Here is a 26,733-nt window from a genome sequence, read left to right as displayed (position 1 = left end):
TATGCCCCATGCACTTATTATCATATCCAATTGATATCCATAATATTAATAGTCCTCGTCTGCACATAAAATAAAATAATTATCGCACATCAATTTTCTTAATAGCACTTAAGTACTTCAAAATTTTCCAGGATGTTACACAAAGGATCCAAAGAAGAAGATTAAAATATCACATGAGAGTAGGGGTGATAATTAGAATAAAAAAGAGCATATTCTTTGATCTTCCGTATTGGAAAATTATTTTATTGTGGCATAACTTAGATGTAATGCACATTAAAAATATTTGTGGTAATATTTTGGGGACAATCTTAAATATCAAAGAAAAAACCAAAGATACCATAAATACTCGGTTGGATTTGCAAGAAATGAACATAAGGAAAGAACTGCACCCAATAAAAATTGGGGATAAATATGACTTACCAAAAGCATGTTACACATTATCTCCTGACGAGAAGCACAGGTTTTTTAGTTTCTTGAAGAACTTAAAGGTCCCAGATGGATTTTCATCAAATATTTCTCAGTGTGTCAACCTTAAAGATCGGAAAATTTCAGGTTTAAAAAATCATGATTGCCATGTTCTTCTACAATATTTACTCCCACTTCCTCTACGGGGTATGCTATGCAAATCTGTGTGTGAACCGCTTATTGAGTTATCTTTATTTTTTAATGTGCTTGGAGCGAAATATTTAAGCATGGATAAATTAGAGCAGATAGATTCCCAAATCCCTATAACGGAGTGTAAGCTAGAAAAGGTCTTCCCTCCTAAATTTTTTTTTTGTCATGGAGCACTTGCCAATTCATTTATCTAATGAAGCTAAGATTGCTGGACCTTCTCAATATCGATGGATATATCCCATGGAGCGATATATATACTTTATGAAACCTTTTATTCGTAATAGAGCTTGCGCAGAAGGTTCTATTGCAGAGGGATATTTAGAAACTGAATGTATGACCTTATGTTCAAGGTATTTACATACAATGAAAATAAATTTTAATCGCCTTGAATGGAATTATGATGGTGGTGTTATAGAATCTGATGGACATTTAATAATTTTTTGTCAACCCGGAAGAGATTTAAGAGGTGGCAAACCGCACAAACTTGGTTCAAAAGAACTAGAGCAAGCACATTTTTATATTTTGAAAAATTGTGATAAAATTCAACCATTTCTCGAGTAAGTAATAACTTGTTTCAATAATTTACTTTTATATCCATCCTCTATTTTTTCATTTAAAATGACATGTAGTTATGCTCCAATTATTTGTAGAGAGTTTTCACTAACTCTAGTTGTTACCTCTCAAGAAAATTTGAATAGGTAATTTATTAGTTGGTTAAAAGAAAAGGTGAGTACCAGCTAACATTAATATTTTTTAAACCAAGTATATAAATATTATTTTCTAAAATATCTGTTTGATCTTGATAGATTGCAGGATTGCACAAAAGTGATGATAGTAAGAAAATGGCAGATTTACTCTCGTTGTCACGTGGTCCCACGACATATGTGACAAGTCATCGTGACTACCTTATTAATGGATATAGGTTTCACGTGCAAGATTATGATAAAGGTTTGAGAACTCAGAAATGTGGAGTGGTTGTAGTTGGAGAGACAGATGAAGCTAATAAGATCATTGATTACTATGGAGAACTAACAGATATTCTAGAATTATAATTTATTGGTGGAGAAAGAGTAGTTTTATTTAAATGTACGTGGTTTGATGTATATGACCAAGAAAAGGGAGTTAATATAGATGAATATGGCTTTGTAAGTGTTAACCGCCAGTATTTTCTGAAAACAACTGGGCCTTTTGTATTAGCCAACCAAGCATCACAAGTTTTTTATGTTGACGATCTTTCCAATAAAGGTTGGTATGTTGTACGAAAGGTTCAACCTCGTGATACTTTTGATATTCTACAAGAAAATATTAATGATCTAGAGGATTCAAATAATTCTTCATTGAAAAGGAAAAGAACTCATGAAGGTTTGGATATTTATCAACTCTTTATTTAATTTGTCAACTCATTGTGATAATGAAAGTTTCATACTGGATTCCATTTGATTTACTAGTTCAGAAAATGTTTCTAACACTCTACTAGACTTATTACATGTTCTTATATAATGAATTTGACTTCCTAAATTTTTGTTATCTCTAAGTTTTTCTATCATATGTTCATATATGATGAACTGACATGATAGACATCTATTACTCAGTTTTTTAATTGTACTAGGTTGACATGAATACATCAAAATCTCAGAAGTCTAAAATGGAATCAAATTCCAAGCCTGTGAAGCCTGTGTATGTTCCACCCAGTATTTTAGCAAGGGGACGAGGGCAAAGTTTTAGAGCATTGGGATCTGTAAGAGTAAATACTGAACAGAGAGGTTCGATTGGCAAAAGTAAAACTTTTAGTGTATTAACTTCTGATCAGAGTAAGCTAACTTATAGTGATAGTTTTGCGCCTCCTGATTTTGAACCAATATTGGAATATGATGCTCCCCTTCCTCATGAGGAAGAAGTGATGCAAGACACTCAGAGAAGCAAAATAAGTATCTTACTGTCTCAAGCTATAATATTGTTTTGTTGTTATTGTACAAAAACTCCTTTATATTTGACTTAAATTGAATTTTGCAGGGCCATGTGAATCTGAAAAGGCAAAAAAAGTGAAAGGAACGAATAGGTGTAAAAACATTGCAGGACTCAAAGTTGGAGAAAAGTTTAGCGTTACTTTTTACCACTATCGGGTTGTTGGAAAGAATCATGCCTCATTTACGAGACACTTGGGTATATTGGTTCGTGATCGTAATATGTGTCCACTGTGTACACTCATGGGCGGACATCGAAGAATATAAGCTGCAATACATGTGGGAAACTGTTACTGTAAGGATTTAAAGCATTACTTTATAAATTTTTCTTCTCCTTTTCTTCTTTTACAAATGAAAAGGAAATACTTATGAGTTTACATCATTGCATTGAATGGTTGGTTAATTACAAAAATAAAATTGAGTTTTGAAAGTTCTTTCCAAATGATTTTTTAGGTAATTTGGTGTCAGATGAGATCTCAGATTGTTTGAAGGCAATCTTTTTTGTGTCTATGTAATACAAGGTGAACCTCCACATTTCTCTCTTTTTCAGTATCTCTATGCTTCTTGGTTGTTATAAATAATTTTTACTTACCAACCAAATTTGATTTGATGATCACCAGTAGGACAGAGCCTTGACCTTTCAATTAGGATAGAAAGGTTATCACCAAATAATGTCCTTTATTGCAAGAATATTACATGGCAACAGTGAACTCTTCAGTTTGCTTGAACATAATATAATATCTATAGTTCTATAAGCATCCAGTATGCCATAAATAAATTGTCATATAAATTAGCCAACTCTAATCATACTTCTTCTCTCCATTTGAGTTTGAAGTTCTCTTTAGCATGCCTCAGTGCATCAAGAACTTTTGTCACAGTGGTGTCAAGAACAACGGGATCAATGTTTTTCTTTGGCTTTGGCAAATCTACAGGAACTAATGCCAAAGAGTGATTGACATTCTCCTCTTGCTGATGTGTTTAATCTTCTCCATTTTTCCCTTGATCTTTGAGTGAAGATTTTGGGCTAGCACAATAACAGATTAAAAGTTAGACCAACTTTGGTGATATTACATAGTAATAAAGAACTGAACATATTTATATTGTAATAGCTTTTTGACAGATCAATATAGGGAACCAATATGTGTAGCACATCATGGTTTGAATCTGTCATGGCTTATCTATGACTTTGTTGTGGATGATAAAGTTTTCACAATAGAACCAATCTCCCACTTTCATATCCAAAGTCACAGACTTAAGAATTTGCCCTCTCTATCAATTAGAACTTGTATAATAACCTTTATAAGCTATTTATCATCTCTTTTGATACACACAGGTGGTTAAATTTTTATTTTCTAGTTTACTGGATAAGTTCCATGTTTACTGATACTTGTGAATATTATAGGACAAATTTGATAGTGATGACATAAATGATTAACGAGATCATGTCTTGAAACATATGAGAAAGTTATGGAATAATTGGAGAGGATCACTGCACAAGAATATTAAGTCTAAGCCATTTCGTGATGCTCTAAAAGATGTGCCAAATGGGGTAGACAAGAGTAATTGAGAATGGCTTGTCAAAGAGCATTTTTTATCAGAAATATTTAAGGTATGATTTCATAACTATTTATTAACATCTTGTTATATTAAGTGGCTGACCATAATTTTTTGGTGTGTTCTCAATTTAGGAAAAAAAGTGTAAAAAACTCGGTCAATAGGTCTGAGTTGAGTATGCCTCATCGTACGGGTAGTAAGCCAAATAGAGAAATCATTTATGAATTGGTGAGTAAATCTTGCAATTCTGTTAAGAAATCTCATCCCTGTTAAAAATATTTCTTTGACTTGTTTATTTTAATATGAAGGGAGGTAAAGATGGCAATCCACCAGATGTGGCAACTATCTTTTTTGAGACTCTGAAGAAGGACAGTAAGCTTGTTGAACCTGAAACCAATGAAAAATATGTATGTTTATTGATAAATTTTATTTTACATCATTTGTTTACCGTGTTGCAGTATTTTAATTAAATTACCTTTCATTTATAGTCTAAAATCCAAGAAGTGGTGCAATCTTAATCATCTCTTACAAACATTGAGGTTGTAGAGAGGTGCTTTGGACCTCAACGCAAGAGTCATGTAGTTAGATTTGGTGGTGGAATAACCGCTAAGGAGTTGAAAGGTGGCAACTCCTCGAAAACTGCATTATTAGAGAAGTTGAATGCTACTAAAAAGGAAAATGAATCACTAAAAGGACGCCTGAAGGACTAGAGAGTAAATATGATGTGTTAGACAGTAAATACACACAGCTTGCAAGTGCAGTATTTGATCAGCCTTCATCACTATCTTCAATTGAGCAATAAATTGAATCATTTAACAGGTTAGTAGATTGAAATTCTATTATAGCCTTTAATAAAATTATTGCAATGCTCATGTGGAAGTTTTTTCTTTATGTTATTAAGGTTTATGAATAAATAGAAATATAGTCATTGAAACAAGTGCCTTTAAGTAAGAATAAAGTTTCAAATATTTTGTACATATGTAGCTAAGTTACAATCTTTATTATCCTGTTATTGGTAAGTCTAGAAATGTTAGAGGAGATTTTCTTGGCAGCTATTCAGTTTCAAGAACATATTGACTACAATTCTGTGGATCCTTTTGATCAGAACATGTCTTAAGAAACCTACTATAACTCGCAAATTGTTATATATCTCAAGAATAAATTGCCCTACAACATATGTTTAGCCTAGAAGCAACTACTTGCTCGCTAGAACTGCAAGTCTTGTTTATGACAAAAATTGTTTTGCTTTGCTGATATTCTAATGATTAATCTTGTTTGTTCCCCCATAGAATTATCTGTTCTATGGTTAATGGAATCATCTGTTGTATATATGTCGCCAAACTTGGCTTGGAGTCTATAGAAACAGTAACTTTGGGTTGAATAGAAGAATATAGCTCAGGCTAAATGCTTATATCATTACATAATTTGCTAGTATTAAGCTATTTTTGGATGAGAAGATCTCCACATCCTTTGGTTACTTGAAGGCGATTTTTCCTTGCCGATATGGGTGAAGGAATATAGCTTAGGCTAAATTCTTATTTTATGCATGTAATTTGCTAGTATTACTAGGCTAGTCCAAATTATTTTTGGTTGAATAGGAAATTTCAGACTATGTGAAAGTCAGAAATAATACTAAAACTTTTGGAATGAACACTTAATAGACAGAATTAGTTACAACCTATAAACCAAAAATATACAGAGGACAGGAGATAATTAACAATTTAAAAGAGAGAGAAAAAAGTAACATTCGTTCTATTGGAAAATATACACGATAAGAAAACAAGTTTTTAATATTCTATCAAGAATGTCCGGTGTTCACAAAGAAGAAACTTTTCAAAAGAACCATTTACAGATTAAGAATAAAACTCTATAGCACACACCTGCTGAATATTAACATCTCTGCTGATAGAAAATAGGCTAAGAAAATTATCCAAATGCATCTGGAATTCTCTGAAAATGCTTATTATATAAGTCTGTAGTTTTTAGAGAAGGTTGTATCAACAATATGTGCAAATTTTTCTTTTATATTGGAGAATCTGCACAAAGTGAACCAATATCACATCCGTTCGGTATGAGTATGTTAAGACAAATAAAGGTCTAACATAGTTTACATATGAATTTCTTGAAGATTGAAAAGGATAGTTTTTTGGATTTGTCTTTTATTTATGTGTTTAAGGAGTTATCTTAGCAAAAAATAGGGCACAATGTAAAGAAAAGATCTATACAGGTGGTAGTAAGTTGAGATTACGTCTTAGATCCTTTTATTACAATTAGTCTAGGTCCAATATTTGTTAGGAGTCTTTTCATAAGTTTACCCAACTTGCTTGAGATTGAGGCATTGTTGTTATTACATACTTATATTTGTGTGTTTGCTTTGCATTAGGTAATTATATTTATGACTATACGTCTAACAAGTTGTCCAAATGAATGAACTCGTCATACAGTGAATGAAATTTTAATGAATGCTTCACTTTCTTATGCTAAAGATATTCTTGCAAAAAAAATAAAAAATTGATAGTTATATTCTTGCAAAATTATTTTCGGTGAGCTAGCTCTATTTTTTAGTAATTAATGAAAGGAAGCTCTTTGTCTATTTCAATTACTACCTTAGCAGATTAAAAAGAATAAGTACAAAGACTTATCTAGAGGTTGCTCTCTATGTTTCTTGTTTACAAAGCCCAATCCTTGTTACCAAGGCCAATCACTTCCACCAACTCTTTTAGTTTCTCTACTAGCAATTAATTTTGGTATTGTTTATAAGGTATGTGATGATAGTGAGCCACAGATTTTGTTCTCCAGAAACCCTCCATCACAATCTTCTAAATTTACATAGGATACAATTTCTAGAAAGTTTCGATGCTATGTAAAACCTTCCGGTTCTTCTCTATAATATGATATTGTACTCCTATTAAAGGAAGCTAACAAAGGTAGACTGATGACAATCTCTCACAGAGAGCATACATGGGGACAAGATGATTTTGAATCTGCTGGTTATGCGCGTGTGGATATCTATTTTCCTCTTGTTCTTCTACTACTTGTTCTTGTCTTTGTTGCCAATTATGACTCATTCTGATGCCTTTGACAGAGTCTAACTCTTCTCCTAATAATGAATACATTAGCTTACTTTTTCTTTTATACTAAATGTAGTTAGTGTCATTCTGGTCCCTCTGGGGTTGTCATATTCAATCAGAGAAATCCACCGGTTGAATCATAGAACAATAATTTCTTTATTATCCCAATAAAGCGTATACTTCTAAAAGAATGCGCTTATATTAAAATTCCGTTTTAGCACAAAACAGCCAAAAATAGCAAAATTAAGAAGTATGCGAAAAACCCAGAAACCCACGGAAGTCCAAAACTCAGCAAGCTTAGAGTTTAAAAATACAGTTTTACCACCCGATTTAACACACACCAGTCATTAGATTGAAAAATTAAAAATCATGAAGAGAACCCAAACTAAGACAGGCAAAAATTTAAACAAGTGAAAAAGAATCCGAGAAAAATGAGAAAAGAACAGGCAAAGAGAATCTGCAACAGCCACACTGAACTTCATAATTAGCCAAAAGAATACATTGGGGGAAAAAGATTGAAAAGAAAAATGCAAAATCATTAAAGTTCGAAAAGTAGCAATGATGACGAAAACCTAAAAGAAACCCAGAGGGAAGATATGGGCAAAATTGATTGAAAGTGAAACATACTTGCAGTAGATTTGTGTAGACAACACGTACGTGGCATTTGCAAGAACTAATGTGAAATGACTAAATTACCCTCAAGCGTTATAAAAAAGACAATAAACACACACGTCAAAACTCCAACTCATCTAATATATAGAAAATAGATGCCTGACCGAAATAATAATCAAAATAATAGACATATATTGCAACAAATCCTTGGTTTCAAACGAATCTAACATAAGCACACACAAGATCCATTGATCTAACATAAAAATACATTTCTAACTAATAGTCATATTACTTTTTTTGTTGCCGCTACCCTTCGCTACTCATTGTGAAATACTCTCAAACCATACAGGAAATATAAATCGCACTAGACAAGTGCGGTGCGATAAACTCTGATTGAGAAAGCTGCTGGTGAAGAAAAACGATCCTAAGTCTCCCATATGAAAAATCACTCACCCAACCATCTTACCAACCCTTATGGGCTCAAGAGCCATACTTGTTTAGGCACGGAGCTACCACCTTTTTGGCTTGGGTTTCTCATAAAGACAGAAAGTGACAAGTAAGGTTGGCAACTGGTCCGGGTCGGACTAGGCTAAATGGGCTTAACGGGCTAAACGATTAGGACCGTTTGGCCCGTGATTGGTGGGCTCGTGCCAGTCTCATGGGCTAGTTTTCAGCTTTGGAATCATTTGGACCGGACTGGACCGGCCCCTTGGCGGGCCAAACAGGCCCAACGATTTTTTTAATAAAAATAACCGCTTGGCTTTTGAAAAAAGTAGTCGTTGGGTCTTAAAAAAATAGTCATTGGGTATTTAAAAAATAGCTATTTAACCCCCTCCCTCCCTTCCCCCACTAATTTTTAACTCCAAATTTTTTATTATTATATTTTTTTCCTATTTTCTACTATAAATACCCTCTCATTCATTCATTTTTCTTACAAAATCAATATTAGTCTATCAAAATCTCTATATTTTTTTTTCAATACTTGCTACAATTATTTACTTTATCACAAAAAATAGTGAAAAATTGTGAGGTTACTACTATTACTTACTTTATTCCAAAATATATTGAGGTTGTTAGAATTTGTGAAGTTGGTGATAAGGGCGGCAAGTCTTCAAAGATAATCAATTTTCAACAAGTTGTTCGTCAATTTGGTAAACTCGTTCCAACTCTTAAGTCTTAATATTATAGTTTTGTTTGTTTTATTTAGTTGCTATTACTTGATTAATTAAGATGTCTTCCTTAAGAAATATTTTTGGTAAAAGTAAGAATAAGGAAAAATCTAAGACTGGCGAATCTAGTAGTAATGTTGTTCCTCCTTCCCTGCCCCCGGCTTCCCAATCCAAACCCCGTAGCCGTCCTACACCTGCTATTTTTGATACCGATAATATTTTATTACAATTTATCGACACTGAATTTTGTCATAATATTACACCCGATGAATTTTTAAAACCATGAATTAATGAATGCTCTCTATTCTAATAATTATAATACTATTAATGAAAATGATGATGAGGAAATTGATTTTGATGAAACTCAACCGGACGATGATACACCCACTAGTCATGCTCCTGATGTTGACCCAACTAGTGATAACGCTGCTGATCCTAATGATGACCCAACTGATACTCTCGTTACTGCTCCTACTTTTTCTAAAGAACGTATCAAACGGACAGAAACATCTCCTCTTTGGCTATTTTTTACTCAACTAGTTGAAAAAAATAAAGCTAAGTGTCAAACTTGTGGTCTAGAGTTAGCTTTTAAATATGCACCAATGCAGTCGGGGACGGGATCTTTGGCTAGACACATAGATAAACACCCTAATAATAATGCCAAATATCTTCGTATGAAAGCTCTGGGCGAGGGGAAAAGTGCACCCAGTCCTAGTCAGACTGACCCTAGTACCGATTCAAATCAATTCTAACCGGAAATTAACACTGTTACCGGTTCATTCTAACCGTAGAAGTAGACATAGAGAGTATTTTAAAATGTGCGATGATTGTGGCCTAAGAGAAAGAAAGGCTCCTAAACCTTGTCCAACTAGATGGAATTACATGTATGAAAGTTTGGTCGTTGTATATGAATATAAAAATCTCATAAGTTCAACGTTTAATGCACATGTAAGTGATGATGACGATTACTTTACAAATGGGGATTAGGCTAATGTTAAAATACTTGTTGATTTTATAGAAAAATTTCATATTGCTACAAAAGAATTTTTGGGGCAATATTATCCTACTATTTCTAACTGTTTGGTTTATATCGCAGAACTTGCAAATTTGTTTGCTCATTTTTCACAGGATGAGAAAATTTATCAACTTGTTATTGATCTTATGAGAATAAAATTTAAAAAATATTTTTTTCATATTCCCCCTATTTGTGGTGTTGCTAATTTGTTAAATCCTTGTATGAAATTAGGAGGTCCTCAGTTTTGGTGTGAGACTGTTTATAAGGGTTTAGCACTTGAAGATGATGAGGAACCTAAACTTCCGGAAGCAATAGCCTCAATTAGAACAAATGCTGAAACTATTTATATTGCTTATCAAGTTGCATTAAATTATGCTAGACCAAATGTTCCAACTCCTTCTTCTTCTGATTCTCAACCTTCTAAAAGAACTGCGGGAGTAAGAAGACTTAGTGTTTGAGCGGGAATTAGGGGTTCTTTTAGTTTTAGTAGTAATGATTTTTCACAACTAAATGAGCTTGAAGTTTTTTTGTCGCAATAATTTGAGGAAGTGAATCCCGACAGCACATTTGATATTTTACAATGGTGGAAGGACAAAGAAATGCACTTTCCGGTTCTTTCAAGGATGGCCCGAGACATTTTAACTATTCAACTTTCAACAATGGCATCAGAGAGCTTCAGTCAAGCAAGACTTCAAATCGGTGATCATAGACAGTCTATGAAGGATAGCTTGGAAAAATCAGTACTTTTTAGAAATTGGATCCGTTCAGAAAGAAGAAATTTTGGACTTGCTGAATCACAACCAGAGGTAGACGAAGCTTATGAAGAAATGCTAGCTGAACTTGCTGAAGATGCTACTTCGTCCGAGAATGGAAGCGGTGATGAACAAGCTACTTTTCCGCCACCACCAACGGAACTTCCTCCGAACCTTGAAGGATTTATGAAGTTTGTAACAGATAACATGTAACTTGTATGAACAAAAATTAGTAGTAACTTGTATTTTTGGTACTTCTTGATTAGTTCCTTTTTCTTCTCAATGGTGGTATTAGCACCTTGTCGTGCTCATTCCATAGGGGGGAGGAAGACTAAGAAAGATGTTTTCATGTTTTTTATTGTTATAATAAAATTACTAGGCATTGCTTTGAATGTTATTTTACAATATTTTTGTGTTTAAATTTGAATTAAAAAAATTAGGTTACAATTCTATAATAAAATTACAAGGCATTACCTTAGATGTTTTTTTAACATCTTTTTGTCTCTAAGTTAGTATTTAATTAGAAAAAAATTACTGCATAACCGTTGGGCCCATTTAGGCCGTTTGGACCGCGGGGCCGGCCCGTTTAATCCGGGACCATGAGTTAGTAAACCCGGTCCCGGACTGGTTCCTACAAAAAGCACGTTAAGACCGGAACCATTTGGCCCATTTGTCTCGTTTAGGACCCGACCCACTTGCCGCCCTCGGTGACAAGTATCATCTTAGCTAACTAATCGGTAAGATAGATTAGGGATACAAAAGACCACCAAAAACAGAAACACAACCAACAGAACATCATATCCTGTACAATTGATTTTCTTACTCAGACTTAAAAGCAAAGTATTGTTTTTTCTTTTTTCCTCAAATGAAGCTAGATAGTGTTGAGGAGCACGGAGAGTTGTAGTTCTCAAATTCAGAGCCTGGACAGTCAATGATAAACATAAGATTCTCCTTGGTCAGGGCAATGTTATTCGCTATATTTTCCCAGTGACGTGTAACGTGTTCATATATCAAGGAAATATTCACAAGTAGAATGTTAATCAAATCGGAATCGTACTTCACTTCCAGCAAAGTTACTTGAAGGGTAAAAAAAGGGAAAAGAAAAAAACATGAGGCACAGAAATTTTTACATCTCTAATGTTACAAGAGGGGCATAAAACAGCGCACTGAGAATCTGAGATGAAAAAACATGAGGAACAGAAATTTTGAGCTTCCTGATCTGTAAGTAATGACTCAAAATATTTGAAGTTGTTCCCTGCTCCACCGGGAAAGATCAGCATGCAATATAGTCAAGCGATTAATATCAACACTCCTGCATCCATTCTTTAAAAACTGCAACAAGCTGCATCTAATGACCAGAACAGTCGACCATACTTCCAGCCTTGTAATGTCCCTTTTCAAGTGTTAAAATTGTTTCAGAAAAGTTTCCAGGCTGCAAGTAAAAGTTCAGACGACGGAGTCAGAAAAGAATGCTTCGACTAACCACATGGCAAATCACATAGAAGTGGACAACACATCTTGCACCATATCAATGTCTCAAAAACCCCCAGGAACCATCCTTGATAAGGATGACCAGTGGAAAAACAAAACCCAAGGGCAATAAAGCCGGTTTATTATGGTTAAAAAATGAGTATGAAAGCCCAAAAACAGAGATAGGTAGAAGCAGGACCGTGCAAGTTAAGCTGATTTCTACTAATAAAACAGGTTCCTTATGAGCATCATATATCAGACACTTATGACTATTATCCAAGCAAAAACTTGAGCAACCTAATTATAAAATCATTTGAACAGTTTCCATACTGATGGAACTCATTAGACTTGCTTTATACTCTGTAGTCGGAACCTTAAATTCAGGTCTTCTTCACAAGTAGGCAAAACAAGGTGTCAGACATGTTAACGGAAAGCAATTATACAAGTACTAAGAACTGTTGATCCTTCCCTCGTTTAGATTCACAAGCATAATATCAACTTCCTTCCGCAGATTGCTTTTCCAAAAATCATACATGGCTTACCTCTGATCTTTTTGATTATATGACTATGCCCATGCAACTCCTAGATGAAGGATAATTCATTTTTATAGCTTACAAGTACATGATGAAAGTTCACTCGTTCTCAATCATATCCAGAGTGAACTTGCAGGAACAACTGTATCTCAGTTGCCACTCAGTTGTCCTTCTCGTGCTTATTTGCATTATACTTCTTGTTCACTCTGCTACAGCTAGTCAGCTACGTGAAAATATTAAGCAATGCGGTGTCCTGGTTATAGAGAAATAAAGGTATGCAATCGAATATATGCAAAAGAGAATACCATATGGACAGGTTAAAATAATTTAAATCAGTATTGTCAAAGGAGAAAAGCGTTAAAAAGCGGTCCAAGTCTATCCTGGCTTTAAGCGCAAAGTGCAATTAAAGTGGTGGCTTTAGCTAAAAAAGGCGCAACGAAGAAAATATATATATATATGTTTTTGTGTGTGTGTGTAATGCAAGAAAAAAATGACAATTTTATTCGTAATGATTTCCTCAACAATTAATATATTTTTTGCCAATCATAGTTATTGTTTTGTACCACTTTATTCAAGGTAGAACTTATAGCCAATAAGGTGCACGCCTTAGTGCCTTGCCTACACTCTTCAGGGCTCAAGCGCACCTCAAATGAGCCTTTGACAACACTGATTTAAATGTGAAGTCCACAAACAACTACTAATCTACTACTAGAGAGAAAGCCGTAAGAAAGAATTTCTCACTACTGAAAGAATCAAAACCCTCTACCTTATTGGAACCTTGAGTTGAAACTGTACAAAGTTAACTATTACGACCTTATTTGATATTCACATACTAAGCCAATATGCTTTAAATGTGGATCATCCAGTAATTTCTACAACTCAAACATAATGTAATCATACAGATAGATTAATGAAAAGTAAGTTACTCTTTTGACAGTAGGAAAAAAATTACAGGATAAGACTTTAAGAAGTAAAGGTGTTAGCTCCAAATTATCAAGTCATAGAAATTAAACATTAGAAGGACAGAAAAATGTCACCCACAAGATTATCCGAATTAATTCGACTTCCAATTTTCTGCGGTTAAAAAAAATGTTATGTCCACTTCCAAATAAACATGTACTTCTGTCCAAGCCAACCTCCTCAAGCTTATGTATAGACATACTTGTTTTCAGCCAATATAATGGCCCTATAACTATAAGTCAAAGCATTCCACATCGTTGCCATTTTAATTCTACTATTACAAGGGCATAAAAACAGAGCATTTATCTCGTCAAAACTTATCCATTGACAACAGGAATTATCATTGAAACTAAGTTACAACATTTGAAAGAGACAAACAAGAATGAAGTCCACGAAGATTAACATTCTCCACTATTCACGGAACAATTGGCGTTACTTCAGTTCTATTTTGCATATGATACTCTTTTCTTTCTCAAAATGGAAACTTCAAAATTTAGAAATTCTTTAATTTTATGATTACGTTTTTTTACCGTAAAGACATATTTCTATAAGAACGACATGGCATGTTCCGATCAACAAAACAGTGATAAATACGCAAACTTTAGATAAAAGAGGAAAAAAGTCTTACGCCGAAAATCTTTTCGCGGTGACGGCGGAGAAGATATATGGCAGAAAATAGCTCGTCCAATCATAGACAAACTGTAGACAATCCCAGCCACGTAAAAGACCATGACCAAACCGAGCACCCAAGGCATCATTAAGAATCCAATAAAGAAAGTCACAGATCCACATAGCATCAAAGCAAATGAAATCCCCAAAAGCAGAGAAGCAAATCCCGCCGGAGTAATATGCTGCATCGATCCTGCCACCGCCGTCCTCCTTCCTGAAGACGACGGAGACACCGCCAAAGATTCGTCAATCGGCCCCGGTGGTGATCTTAGGATATTTAAAATCAACGAAGAGAGCTCGTAGAAAACCTTGGATTGTTGATCCTGTTGCCTTCTCATCATCTTTTTTTTCTCTAAAGGAAATTGGAGAAAATTAATTGCAGAGGAAAATATAATATGAGAATGGAAATTACAGAAAACGAGGCAAATGGATAATGTTATTTTGACTGATAATTATCCTCTCTTTTTTAATAACAAAACTCCTTTTTTTTCCTTCGCCTGTTTCTCCAAAGAGAGAGAAAATTCAGAAACTTAAATTAGAAAAAAAGATGACAGAATTATTGCGTATAGGAAGAGAGAAATAAGTTGCTTTATCTTCAAGCGACCGGATAATAGGATTCTGAAAAAGTACAGAAGGAGGAGAAGATAAAGGATTGCCCCAAAATCCGTTGAAGAAAATTCGTCTACGCGGATATTGGCGATTGTGCCGTACGAGCTAAGTGTAAAGGAGGATGACGCGGAGACTTATCTGGTTTGAGAGCCCATGGCCATACGTACATACCTACATTTGTTAGTGGCGCGTGTTTGTAGATTATCCGTTTATAGGGTGACGCGTAAAGATTAGTTGTGTGCTGAATAATTTGTTGGAGATTTAGAAATTAATTTATCTAAAACCCAAAAAGCAAACGGTTACACGACCGATCTTGAAAAGTGCCATCTAAAAGGCTGTGGTGGGGTCTTAATGTCTTATAGTGCAATAGAGATGTGTGATTATCCCTATCTACTTCTATCTATTATAACGATTCGATCGGTCGTTTAGAACTTTAGCATTTCGTTCGGCGGTTTGAGACTTTCAATAGTTTCATATGGTGTATTATGACTTGCATTTATGGTTGGTTTTGATTTTTGAAAGGTTCGGAGTTGATTTGGAAGAGTAATTCTCAATTCGAAAGTTTTAAGTTGGAAGAGTTGACCAATGTTTGATTTTTGAGTAAATGACCTCGAAATAGAGATTTCATGATTTCAATAGGTTCGCATGATAATTTTGGATTTGGGCGTATGTTCGTATTTAAATTTAGATGTCTCTAGAAGGATTTGGTCCTATTTGCCGAGAGTTGGCAATTTGAAGAATTGGAAAGTTCATAGGTTTTATCGGAAGTTGACTTTGGTATTATCAGGATTTGATTGGTATTTCGGGACTTCAGATAGGTTTATTTGGTTGATTGGAATACAAGTGGAAAGTTTGATTGTGATCTGAGATGTCTAAGTGTGATTCGGATGCGTTCGGCGAAGTTCGAAGGTTTGAAAGTTAAAAGAATGATGATCTTCGATTCTTGAATTTGATGTTAAATGTGGTGTTTCAAGCTTTCAGATAGTTTGAATATTGTATTTGGACTTGTAGATATGATTGGACGGGGCCCCGAGGAGTTTGGGTGTGTTTCTGGTCGGTTTCAGACCATTTCGGAGTTGTATGGATTACTGGTTCTGGTGCATCACATCTGTAGAGCATTGGTCGCATATGCGAAGTCGCACCTACGCGTGAGGTGTTCATAGATGTGAAGCTGGTGAGGCCTCGAGTTTGGCTCCTTCTGTGGAAGTAAGGTCGCAAGTGCAGAGTCGCACTTGCAGATGTATGTGCGCACCTACGCAGGTGGGGTGGACTGAGGAGTCGCACTTCTACGCTTGTGGAGTCGCACTTGTAGCTTCGCAGATGCAGCGGTAGGGTCGCAGATATGACTAAGTCCTGTTCTATTGGAACTCGTAGACGCAAGTAAGGGACTCGCAAAAGCGAGCTCGCACATGCAAGCTAGAGGTGTGCAAGAGCGAGGATGCCTGGTAGAATGTTATTTTTGAGGGTAGCTTCATTTTATCATATTTTGAGATTAGGAGCTCGGATTGGAGCGATATTTGAGGCGATTTAAGCCCACGTAGATGGGTAAGTATTCTTCACTCGGATTTGATTATTATTCATTATTCTATCTTCGATTTTGGCATCTGATTGATGAATCTAAGGAGAAAAATTTGGGGGTTTTGTCTACATTTTAAGATAGTGCATTTTGGGGATTTGAGTATCGATTTAGACTCAGTTTTGAAAACTAATTATAAATTTGGACTCGACAGGTTATGGATAATCGAATTTTTGTATTGGTTTCGAATTTCGGGCATGCGAGCCCGTTTGATTTTTGTTGACTTTTGAAAATTTCTTCAAAGATCAAAGCTTTACAGATTAGGATCCTTTCGTATGACATTGTTAATTTTCTTAGATGATGTTTGGCTTGGATTTACGTGAGTGGAGGGCTAGAGCGTGATTTTAATGTGACTCAAGGTTGAAGACTAGCCCGGATGAGGTAAGTATCTTGCCTATACTTGGATTGAAGATATTTCCCCGTTAGCCATGATATTTGTTATATGTTGGGGGGTGACGTATATGCGTGGTGACGAGCGTATATGCTATTATATGCCTTGTTTTGCTATCATGCCTCTTTGATACCGTATTTTCTTCACTTGTATGACTACGTGAGCTATTATTCATGCTAGAAATCATGTCTAGGCTATGTGCTTATCTGTTTTAGATGTAATAGGGCTATTTTTGCTATGTTGAGTTGTTTACCTTAATTGTAGTCATATTTTCAATCATGATATTATATCCGCATATTATATCTCTATCTCTGTTCACTTTTCGTATGTTATCTCACATGTTGTTGGTATCCTTATTGTGTGACACAGGTTGGGCTGAGTTGCTATATGATTGGTATATTCTATGTGGTATTTTGATTATGGTACTGTGAAATGTGAGCATTTTGAGACTTGAGCGGATTGATGACAGATCTAGTGTCATAGAGCCTTGTTGATATTAATAGTGAGGTGACACGTACGTCAGGCCCCATATTGGGATGAGTGGTATTGATAGTGAGGTGACGCGTGCGCCAGGCCCTATATTGGGCTGAGTGACATTGATCGTTGACTTTGATCCGATCAGTGCTTGGGCTAGGATCCGCTCCTCTAGAGTCAAGTGATAACCCATGTTACTTTGGGCTTGTGAGTGCAGGCCTTGATATATGCTTGGTGAGGGACTAATGTCAAATATCCATACAGTACAGAGTGTTCGTGTGTGTGTGTGTGTGTGTGTGTGATGATCCATGGGCATTTTTTCAGGCACCATGAGAGTGATGAGGGTATGATTCAGGGGCATTATGCCAGGTATCAACTTATGGGTACTTGTGCCACGCACTATGAAGGTGGTGAGATTTGTTTATACTTGATGATTTAACTGTAAAATTGGTGGTTTGGCATATGTATATTTGATAAGCAGGCACAGAGTTGTATTTTTCTCATGCTATTTGGTATTTGATATCTCTACTTGATGTTTAGAGCTTGAAATTACAGTTTGCCTTGATAAATTTCTGTCTAAGTGATTTTTGTGGAAAAGCTGATGCCTTGACTGATATTCCTGAAATCTTAAATGAAGCTATTAGGATCATATGGGGGTTAGTTATACATAAAAACATCAAAGGAACAGAACAAACGAAAAGTCCGAATGGCATAGGCCAAATGGGCGATTCGCCCCTTTTATTTTTGTTGTGTTTTGAAGTTCCAACCTACACTAGTTTCTTATATACTTCACATATGGAATTGAATACTATGCAAGGATACAATACATGCTGAAATTTCTGTTGAAAAATCTTAAAAGATCAAGAAGAAAGGCTAGAACATAGCTAAACTAAATCATGCCGAAAACGAAATGAAAACCCTACATACCTCTTGTGTTCTTGCTTCCAAACCTTGTTTCTTTTGATCCACACCCCTCCTTATGCTTGTATAGCTAAAATACAGAGGTGACAAGATTTCTAAGCCACGAAGCTCTATCCAAAACTTGAGTTACAAGGAGAAAGGAGGACGGCAAAGTCTTACCTATGTCGTAAGGATCGCATTGATGTGTTCGCTTCTTAATTTTGAGTTGCAGATGATGGACTTGCTTCAAAACCCTAAGGAACTTCTTTGAGAGCTATGGAAGCTCTGTTGTGCGTGAATTTACTGGAAAATAAGATAATAGAAGACTAAGACTTCAATTTATAGTAAAGTTGAAAAGTCAACCATATGTGTGCTTCACCAACCCTTCTTCTGACACTCATATCTCTTTATCCGTACATCGTATGAATGAACGGTCAAGAGCGTTGGAAAATACATTCCAACACCTTCAATTTGATATATAATATGTCCCCAAAAGACCTCATAACACACGAAATTAATTTCTAAAAAAGTTTCGTTACAAGGCAAATCCTTAGTCGATTTTTCCGCAATTTAAATGTGACTTTTTCCAAACTTTATATTCTATATCCAAACATCATATATAGTTATATTATGACTTTAAACTAATTTAAACCATGCTTAGCAAGTCATTTACACAATATACGATATTACAGAAGTACAGGGTGTAGCAAGAACTTTTCAAGAGTTAAATATATTAATGCATGATGACAACTTCCTCATGTCGTCAATCAATTGTGCTACCAATAAATCAACAAAATATGAGATATCAACTCCACTAGGTAGATCCAACTTGGCAACAAAATCATCAAGTAATAACAGAGGCATCGATTAGCATGTTAGAAATAACGTATCAAATCATGTAAAAATGCATGGCACCCATAAGAAGTCATAAACACAAATAAGAATACCCCTTTTTATACCACCATACAAACATAGTCAATGGAAATCTCCCCCAGGCTATCACATAAAATCCCCACACTGCTACCATTATGTCGCCGAATGCATATCATAATGAAATGCCTCCCATATGTCACCGCATACACATAAGCCACCCTTATCTCGCCGCATGCACTTCACAATGAATTGCCTCCCTTATATTGCCGCATGCGCATCTAGCCACCATTATCTCGCCGCATGCACATCAAAAATGAAATGCCTCCCTTATGTCCCTGCATACACATCTAAAATCAATTCGCACAACATGTCCATATGTGCCACAATTATCACAATAATCCAAGATAACAATTTATCATCAAGAGGCACATCCTCATAACTCATCAATAAAGAGCAAAAGGATATGTTAACAACAAAAGTGCGGAAAAAGTACGACTATGATAAAATCAAGTATAGCAACCAAGTTCAAGTAGTCATACGAAGGAGCACATATGTATCACAGAGTGTACACGTCTCAACCAAGGCACATTACAAGAACAAGTACGGATGTGTGTTTATAACCTACGTGTATCTATCCTCGAGACAAAAATAGCATAAGTCTCAAGGTTTGCTCATCATATTCAACATAAAGGTATCGATAGCCTCAAAATTTCCTCTAACATTATTTATTGTACTCATGTAATTGATTAATTAAATAACACATGGAATCAGGTAAAACACACAACCAATCAAGATTTAGAGTAAGCTAGAATCAACCCAGAGCATGAATACCCATGGCACATGTATATATGCTCGTCACCTCATATATATATCACTCACGCATGTAGCAAACAATATCAATTAATAGGAAAAATTTTCTCAAAAGCTAAGAAAGACACTTACCTCAAACAAGTCAAATCAATACTCAAAAATAGCCTTTCCCTTAGAAATCACCTCCACACAGCTGAAATCTAACAAAAAACGACTCGATAACAGCAAACAATGCAAAAGGAAGCAATACTTCCTCAAGTCCTCCGAAATGGTAGTATATACATTCCACTGAATAGGAGCCTTATACAAATCAAACAACCTCAAATCCCGCCGGCTAGCCTCAAATCAACATCTCCCCATGACCCTACCATGGTCACAAAAACTAGGCAACCTATTAATCCTCTATAGTCCGTACTCATAAACCAGATACAAGAATCTGCTACGTCCCACAAATGAACAACTGAAAGGTCTGCCATTGCATCTGCTTCTAAGACTAAGCAACACGTCACAATAATGATCAGGCAATATGTAGCCCTTCATAGTCCATACATAACATCACAAGTCATCGGTGCATAGCAGATACCAAGTGACAACATCACATATGTGAATGGAAAAAAATCGAAGATATGGACTTCAAGCTAAAACAAGGTCGTACGATAAGTAAACAAAGACTGGAAGTTTACTAGATGTCCTATAACCTCTCAAAGATAGGTATGGATGTCATCACACCGATTCACAAGACTCTACTAGACACTTGCTCATGAGTCGTAGAACCTTGAACCTAGAACTCTGATACCAACTTGTCACGACCCAAAATCCCACCAGATGTCATGATGGCACCTAACCCAACTCGCTAGATAAGCCAAACTGTATAAGCCACTGCTACAAGGAGAAATCATCAATTTTATAAATAAGACTGCAAAAGAATTTAATATAACTACCCCAAAGGTTGGTAGTACAAGTCATGAGCCACTATGATTTTAATTTATAAAGTTGGTGAAATGAATAATTACAACATCTATTTGAAAGTTACATAAACAGAAATGAAATCCTAAGCTACCATGAACAAAAGGTAGTATAAATCTGGCACGCGGGTACGTCTCCAATGCAAAGCTCCCTCTTTACAACTACTCAGCTCAAGAATCTGCATGCAAGGTGCAGAAGTATAGTATGAGTACAACCGACCCCATGTACTCAGTAAATATCTTGACTAACCTCGGATAATTAGTGACAGGGTTTTTAATTCAAAAGATACTCGCTAGTCAAATAACCTATGCAATATATCAAAGACTGGCAACAAGAAGAATAACAGAAAAACAATAACTATAATCTCATCAAAACAAGTGATAACAATGCAATATAAGTATAGGCTCAGCTTCAACAACAAGTCATCAAATAGAAATGCACACAACTGGCGCCTCGAACCCACTTTTTCAATCACCCTCACACGGAAAAGACCTCGTGCCACAACATAAATCACACCCGCACGGCAAAAACCTCGTGTCACAATATAAATTTGATTTTCGTTTCTATTGCCAAATAACACGTTCAAGAAACCCTTCAAGAGTCAAGTATATTAATGCATGATGACAACTTCCTCACCTCGTCAATCCATTATGCTACCAACAACTCAATAAAATATGAAATATCAACTCTAAGTAGGTAAATCCATCAAGGCAACAAAATCATTAAGTAATAACAGAGGAATCGATTAGCATGTTAGAAACAACACATCAAATCATGTAAAAATGTATGACACTCATAAGAAGTAATAAACACAAATAAGAATGCCCCTTTCTGTGCCACCACACAACAACAGTCAATGGAAATCGCCCACAGGCTATCACATAACTTCCCTACATTGCCACCCTTATGTCGCCGAATGCACATCATAATGAAATGCATCCCTTATGTCGCCTCATGAACACAAGCCACCCTTATCCCGAAGTATGCACATTACAATGAATTTCCTACCTTATATCGCCGCATGCACATCAAAAATGAAATGCCTCCCTTATGTCGCTGCATGCACATCTAAAATCAATTCGTACAACATGTCCATATGTGCCACAATTATCACAATAATGCAAGATAATAATTTATCATCAAAAGGCACATCCTCATAACTCATCAATAAAGGGCAAGAGGACATGATAAAAACAAAAGTGGGGAAAAAGTACGACTATGGTAAAATCAAGTATAGCAACCAAGTTCAAGTAGTCATACGAAGGAGCACATATGTATCACAGAGTGTACAAGTCTCAACCAAGGCACATTACAAGAACAAGTCCGGATGTGTGTTTATAACCTACGTGTATCTATCCTCGAGACAAAAATAGCATAAGTCTCAAGGTTTGCTCATCATATTCAACATAAAGGTATCGATAGCCTTAACATTTACTCTACCATGATTTATTGTACTCACGTAATTGATTAATTAAATAACAAATGGAATCAGGTAAAACACACAACCAATCAAGACTTAGAGTAAGCTAGAATCAACCTAGAGCATGAATACCCATGGCAAATGTATATATGCTCGTCACCTCATATATACATCACTACCGCATGTAGCAAACAATATAAATTAGTAGGAAAAATTCCCTCAACCAAAGCTACGCAATACACTTACCTCAAACAAGTCAAATAAATACTCAACAAATAGCTTTTCCCTTAGAAATCACCTCCTCCCGGATCAAATGTAACCAAAAATGACTCGATAATATCAAACAGTGCAAAAGGAATCAATTTCAATTAATAAAGTTGTAATCTTTACCCAAAAAGTCAACAAAAGTCATCCCCGGGCTTGCCCTGTCAAAACCAGAGTCGAGCGGTGGATCTCGACTACCCAAAACCCCAGGAGTTCAAATATATGATTAGTTTTTAAAATCGAGTCCAATTCGATTCTCAAATCTCAAATTTTTTATTTTTCAAAACATAGAAAAAAAATCCCAAAAGATTCCCTTCAAGTTTCTCGATTTTGAAGTTAAAATCCATAAGAAATCAAGTTACAAAATCAAAATTGAGTCAGATTCACTTGTCCAATAGCTATGTCTGAAAATGCCCTCCAAAAGTCGCCTCCCACAGAGTCTAGGGCTAAAAATATGATAAAATGAGACTAAGTTCCAAAATACACAACATATAACCAGATGTAGATGTCGCATTTGCGAACAAGGGTTCGCAACTCCGATCTCAGCAAAAACGAACAAAGGCTTGCAAAGCGAACACTGACAAACCCAGCAAATGTCTCACTCGCAACAAAATATTTCGCAAATGCGAAGTCCCTTCCCCAATCAACCAGTCGCAAATGCGGCGAATGACTCGCAAAAGCGGCCACCCCCATAGTCGCATATGCGACACTTTTGTTTTGCCCCACAGTATTACGTCGATGTTACGCTCCGCAGTATTATATTACGACGATGTTATACCCTATAGTATTGTACGTTAAATTTGTCATAAGATAATTGACATCAGTTCAAGGACAAGATTATTTGGAGATTATAAGTATTATGCTATTTCAAATAAGTGATGAGTAAATTCGTGAAGGTGAGAGGGTAAGCAAATCGAAGAAAATGAATTTCGTCAAAGTTTGACATTTTGAGATAAAATACGGTCCAAGCTACAATCCCCCGTATTTATGGATTAGTGCCATACAAGGTACTACATGACCATGATAGTATGATGTATAAGGTGTATTAAAAATGAGTAGTATTTTAAGTAGTTTGAGATAATCCTTAATTACGTGGGTAATTGGTTAATTATTGGTTTAATGGGAGATTAATCGTGTAATTAAGGATTTGAGGATAATTGTAGGTGGGACAAAGCCCCCCATGTGACAGCAAATGGAGGAAGATTTGATAATGACTCTTGACTTTAGACAATCAATTATGAGGACACATGGATAATATGCTAAGACATTCCTTGCAAACACGTAGAAAGGGAAGTCATATTAGTCATCCCTACAATTATCTTGAATTAATATCAAAGTTCATTTGGTAAGGGAGTTATACAGAAAGGCATAGGCAAGAACGAAGGTGAGGGAATTTGGAAATTCATACGAGACTCCATATTATAATAGCAACGGGATTTTGCGATTCTAAGGGAGTACGGTGCAATCTTTCTCAAGAATATCATACGAAGTTTTCCTTACTCTAAGTATGTTAAGGCTATACCCTTCCTTCATTTTGGCATGATCTCGTAATTATACGAGTTTGATAACAAGGCATAAAGAGAAGTTCGTATTCCTGAACTTATGTACATTATCCTAGTCTCATAAATTACAGTATTCTCCCTTATCGGGACTTTATATTCAATTGAGTATTGTCTTTTCCAGTCAAGAGAGAAGAGGTTCTATATATATATATATATACACACAACATTACAGTATTTTTACCACCATCCAGCAATAATCGCTGGGCAGGCCCCTATTGGGCAACCTCTGATCAGATGGTAAGTTATATACCGAGCCTACTATAGCCGAGCGCCTATGAGCGAGCCAGAATGGCCGAGATATAGAGCCTAGTATGGCCGAGCACCTATGAGCGAGCCTACTACGACAGAGTAGTTATATATACCGAACCCTATAAGGCCGGACAACTATTTTACTTACTATATTGAGAGAGTTGAGTCAGTATCAACAGGTAAGCATATCTTCAGATTATCTTTGACTCCCAGTTACTTTCAGTTATTATATTATTAGTTCAGTTTCAGCGTTCAATTATTCTGTTGCCTTACATACTCGATATATTATTTCGTACTGACGTCTCTTTTGCCCGGGACGCTGCATTTCTTGCGTGCAGGTTCAGACAGACAGATGAGTAGACCTCCTCAGTAGGTGTTGCCCGAGTTCAGCTTGATCAGTAAGCTCCGCGTCCTTCGGAGTTGCCGGGTCTAGAGGTTTACGTACATCTTGTGTATATATGTATATATATATATATATATATATATATATATATATATATATATATATATATATATATATATATATATATATATATATATGTTATGGATAGGTCGAGGCCCTGTACCGATCACAGTACATCCATCAGTAGAGGCTTGTAGACATATCCTGTCAGTTAGTGCAGTATGTTGGTCTTGTAAGCCTTGTATGTATATTTTGTTGGTTTGCCAGCTGTAGTAGTTATGACGGCCTTGTCGGCCCAGCTTTATATTGATATTTAGTCAGCATTCACAAATTGTCTTGCAACGTGGCCCATGGGCAAAGTATGACATTATATGTTCAGAGTCCCTTAGTCGCAAGTTGGTACGCAAGGATAGGTGAGGCACCAGGTACCGGTCTCGCCCCCCAGGTTCGGGGCATGACAGAAGTGGTATCAGAGCAGCTCTGTCTTAGGGAGTCTATAAGCCGTGTCTAGTAGAGTCTTGTTTATTGGTGTGTTGTGCATCACACTTATAAGCAGGAGGCTACAGGGAATTTATGACTGTCACTCTTTCTTCTTACTCTAGATAATGTTGTAGAGCTCAGTTGTAAGAACTCAATTTACTAAACTCTATATTATTCATAATACGATGATGCCTACATCTAGAAAGACGGTTGGTAAGAGATTGCAGGTGGCTGTGAAAGAGTTGAGTCAGAGGAACTCGATTTTGCATGAAGCTTATGATGAGTAAATGTAAGGTCTTCAATAGATTATGTGTATACTAAGACATGTAAGCCTCTTGATAAGGAGACTTAAGGCAAAGAATATCTATCCACCCCAATGGTGAAAGGTAATGAGAGATTCAGAAGATAGATACAAACTTCAACAAGTAAAAGGAGCAAGATGAGAAGGGTATGAGATACCTAGTTAATGAAGATTATCGGTATTTTCAACTCCGGCAGAAAAATATAAGCATTGTGAGTTACCTTCAACAGTAACAGAGATAAGTAGAATTGGCCACACCCATCTCAGTTATACCCTATTGGGGGCTAACAGGTGTAGTTTAAGAAAAGGACGGGATATTAGGATCCGGCTGGGGTTAGAATAACCCAAAATGGTGAATGGATTATTTGTGTTAGTTGACATTTTCGAAGGATATTACAAAGGTGCTAATAGATCTCCTTGTGAGGCACCCAGATGGTGCACTCTAGAATATTACAATTAGATGTGAATATTAGCATGATAAAAAAAATAAATCAGAACATAGGCACTGAAAGCCTGGAAGGGATAAATATTACCTTAGTGTGGCTCGCGTCCCTAGTAGAGCGAGAACATTAAGCAACCCGAAGAGCCACTGGAAGGAGCAAAGGGGAGATAAAAGCAAAAGAATGTCTTGTTCGAGTTTTCAGAATAAAGTGATAGACATAAATGTTAGCGGGAAATAAGAAAAGAGTTAATGAAGCATTATGAGTAAGATATGATACATGGATGACAACGACAAAAGATGATAGTATTACAGAGTCTATAGTCAAGTGAAGGAAAAGACGAGAGGTGACATGCCTTGAGACAACAAAAGAGTATAGGCCATAAAGTCATATCCTCATTTCGAGAAATAAGTTTGTGACTCCAACGCAACTACCAGAAGGAAAAGTTAGACCCAGAGTAATAGAAATCAGTATGGGCTGGTGAACAAGATAAACTAAACATGAATTAGGGACTGAATGATTTGATAATGGTCGACATCATGAGAATTTCAGATTTTGTTCCGGCGATAATAGAATAGACAACAGAAGAAAATTCATGAGAAATTCAGAGAATGGTTATTCAGGAAAACGC

General features: G+C 35.9%; 1 protein-coding gene and 2 long non-coding RNA genes across 3 annotated transcripts; 1 reads left to right on the top strand and 2 right to left on the bottom strand.

Annotated features, from left to right (window-relative positions):
• Positions 1-3,237: 3,237 nt before the first annotated feature.
• On the bottom strand, positions 3,238-6,245 carry LOC117280662 (uncharacterized). The gene is made up of 2 exons (XR_004511225.2): positions 6,014-6,245; positions 3,238-3,603 (listed from the first exon to the last, which is right to left on the bottom strand). It is a non-coding gene; the product is annotated as an uncharacterized lncRNA (long non-coding RNA).
• Positions 4,344-7,275, top strand: LOC104112727 (uncharacterized). The gene is made up of 4 exons (XR_690055.4): positions 4,344-4,361; positions 4,442-4,540; positions 4,622-4,952; positions 7,086-7,275. It is a non-coding gene; the product is annotated as an uncharacterized lncRNA (long non-coding RNA).
• Positions 7,276-11,708: 4,433 nt separating this feature from the next.
• On the bottom strand, positions 11,709-14,866 carry LOC104112728 (uncharacterized). The gene is made up of 2 exons (XM_009622732.4): positions 14,344-14,866; positions 11,709-12,184 (listed from the first exon to the last, which is right to left on the bottom strand). The coding sequence occupies exons 1-2, from the start codon at positions 14,723-14,725 to the stop codon at positions 12,168-12,170; spliced, it is 399 nt and encodes a 132-aa protein (XP_009621027.1). The 5' UTR covers positions 14,726-14,866; the 3' UTR covers positions 11,709-12,167.
• Between the last annotated feature and the right edge of the window lie 11,867 nt (positions 14,867-26,733).

Source organism: Nicotiana tomentosiformis, chromosome 4, assembly GCF_000390325.3.
Source record: "Nicotiana tomentosiformis chromosome 4, ASM39032v3, whole genome shotgun sequence".
In the NCBI taxonomy this organism is placed as follows: Eukaryota; Viridiplantae; Streptophyta; class Magnoliopsida; order Solanales; family Solanaceae; genus Nicotiana; species Nicotiana tomentosiformis.
The sequence above is the reverse complement of the archived record's forward strand: the minus strand, read 5'-3'. Positions and strand labels throughout refer to the sequence as shown.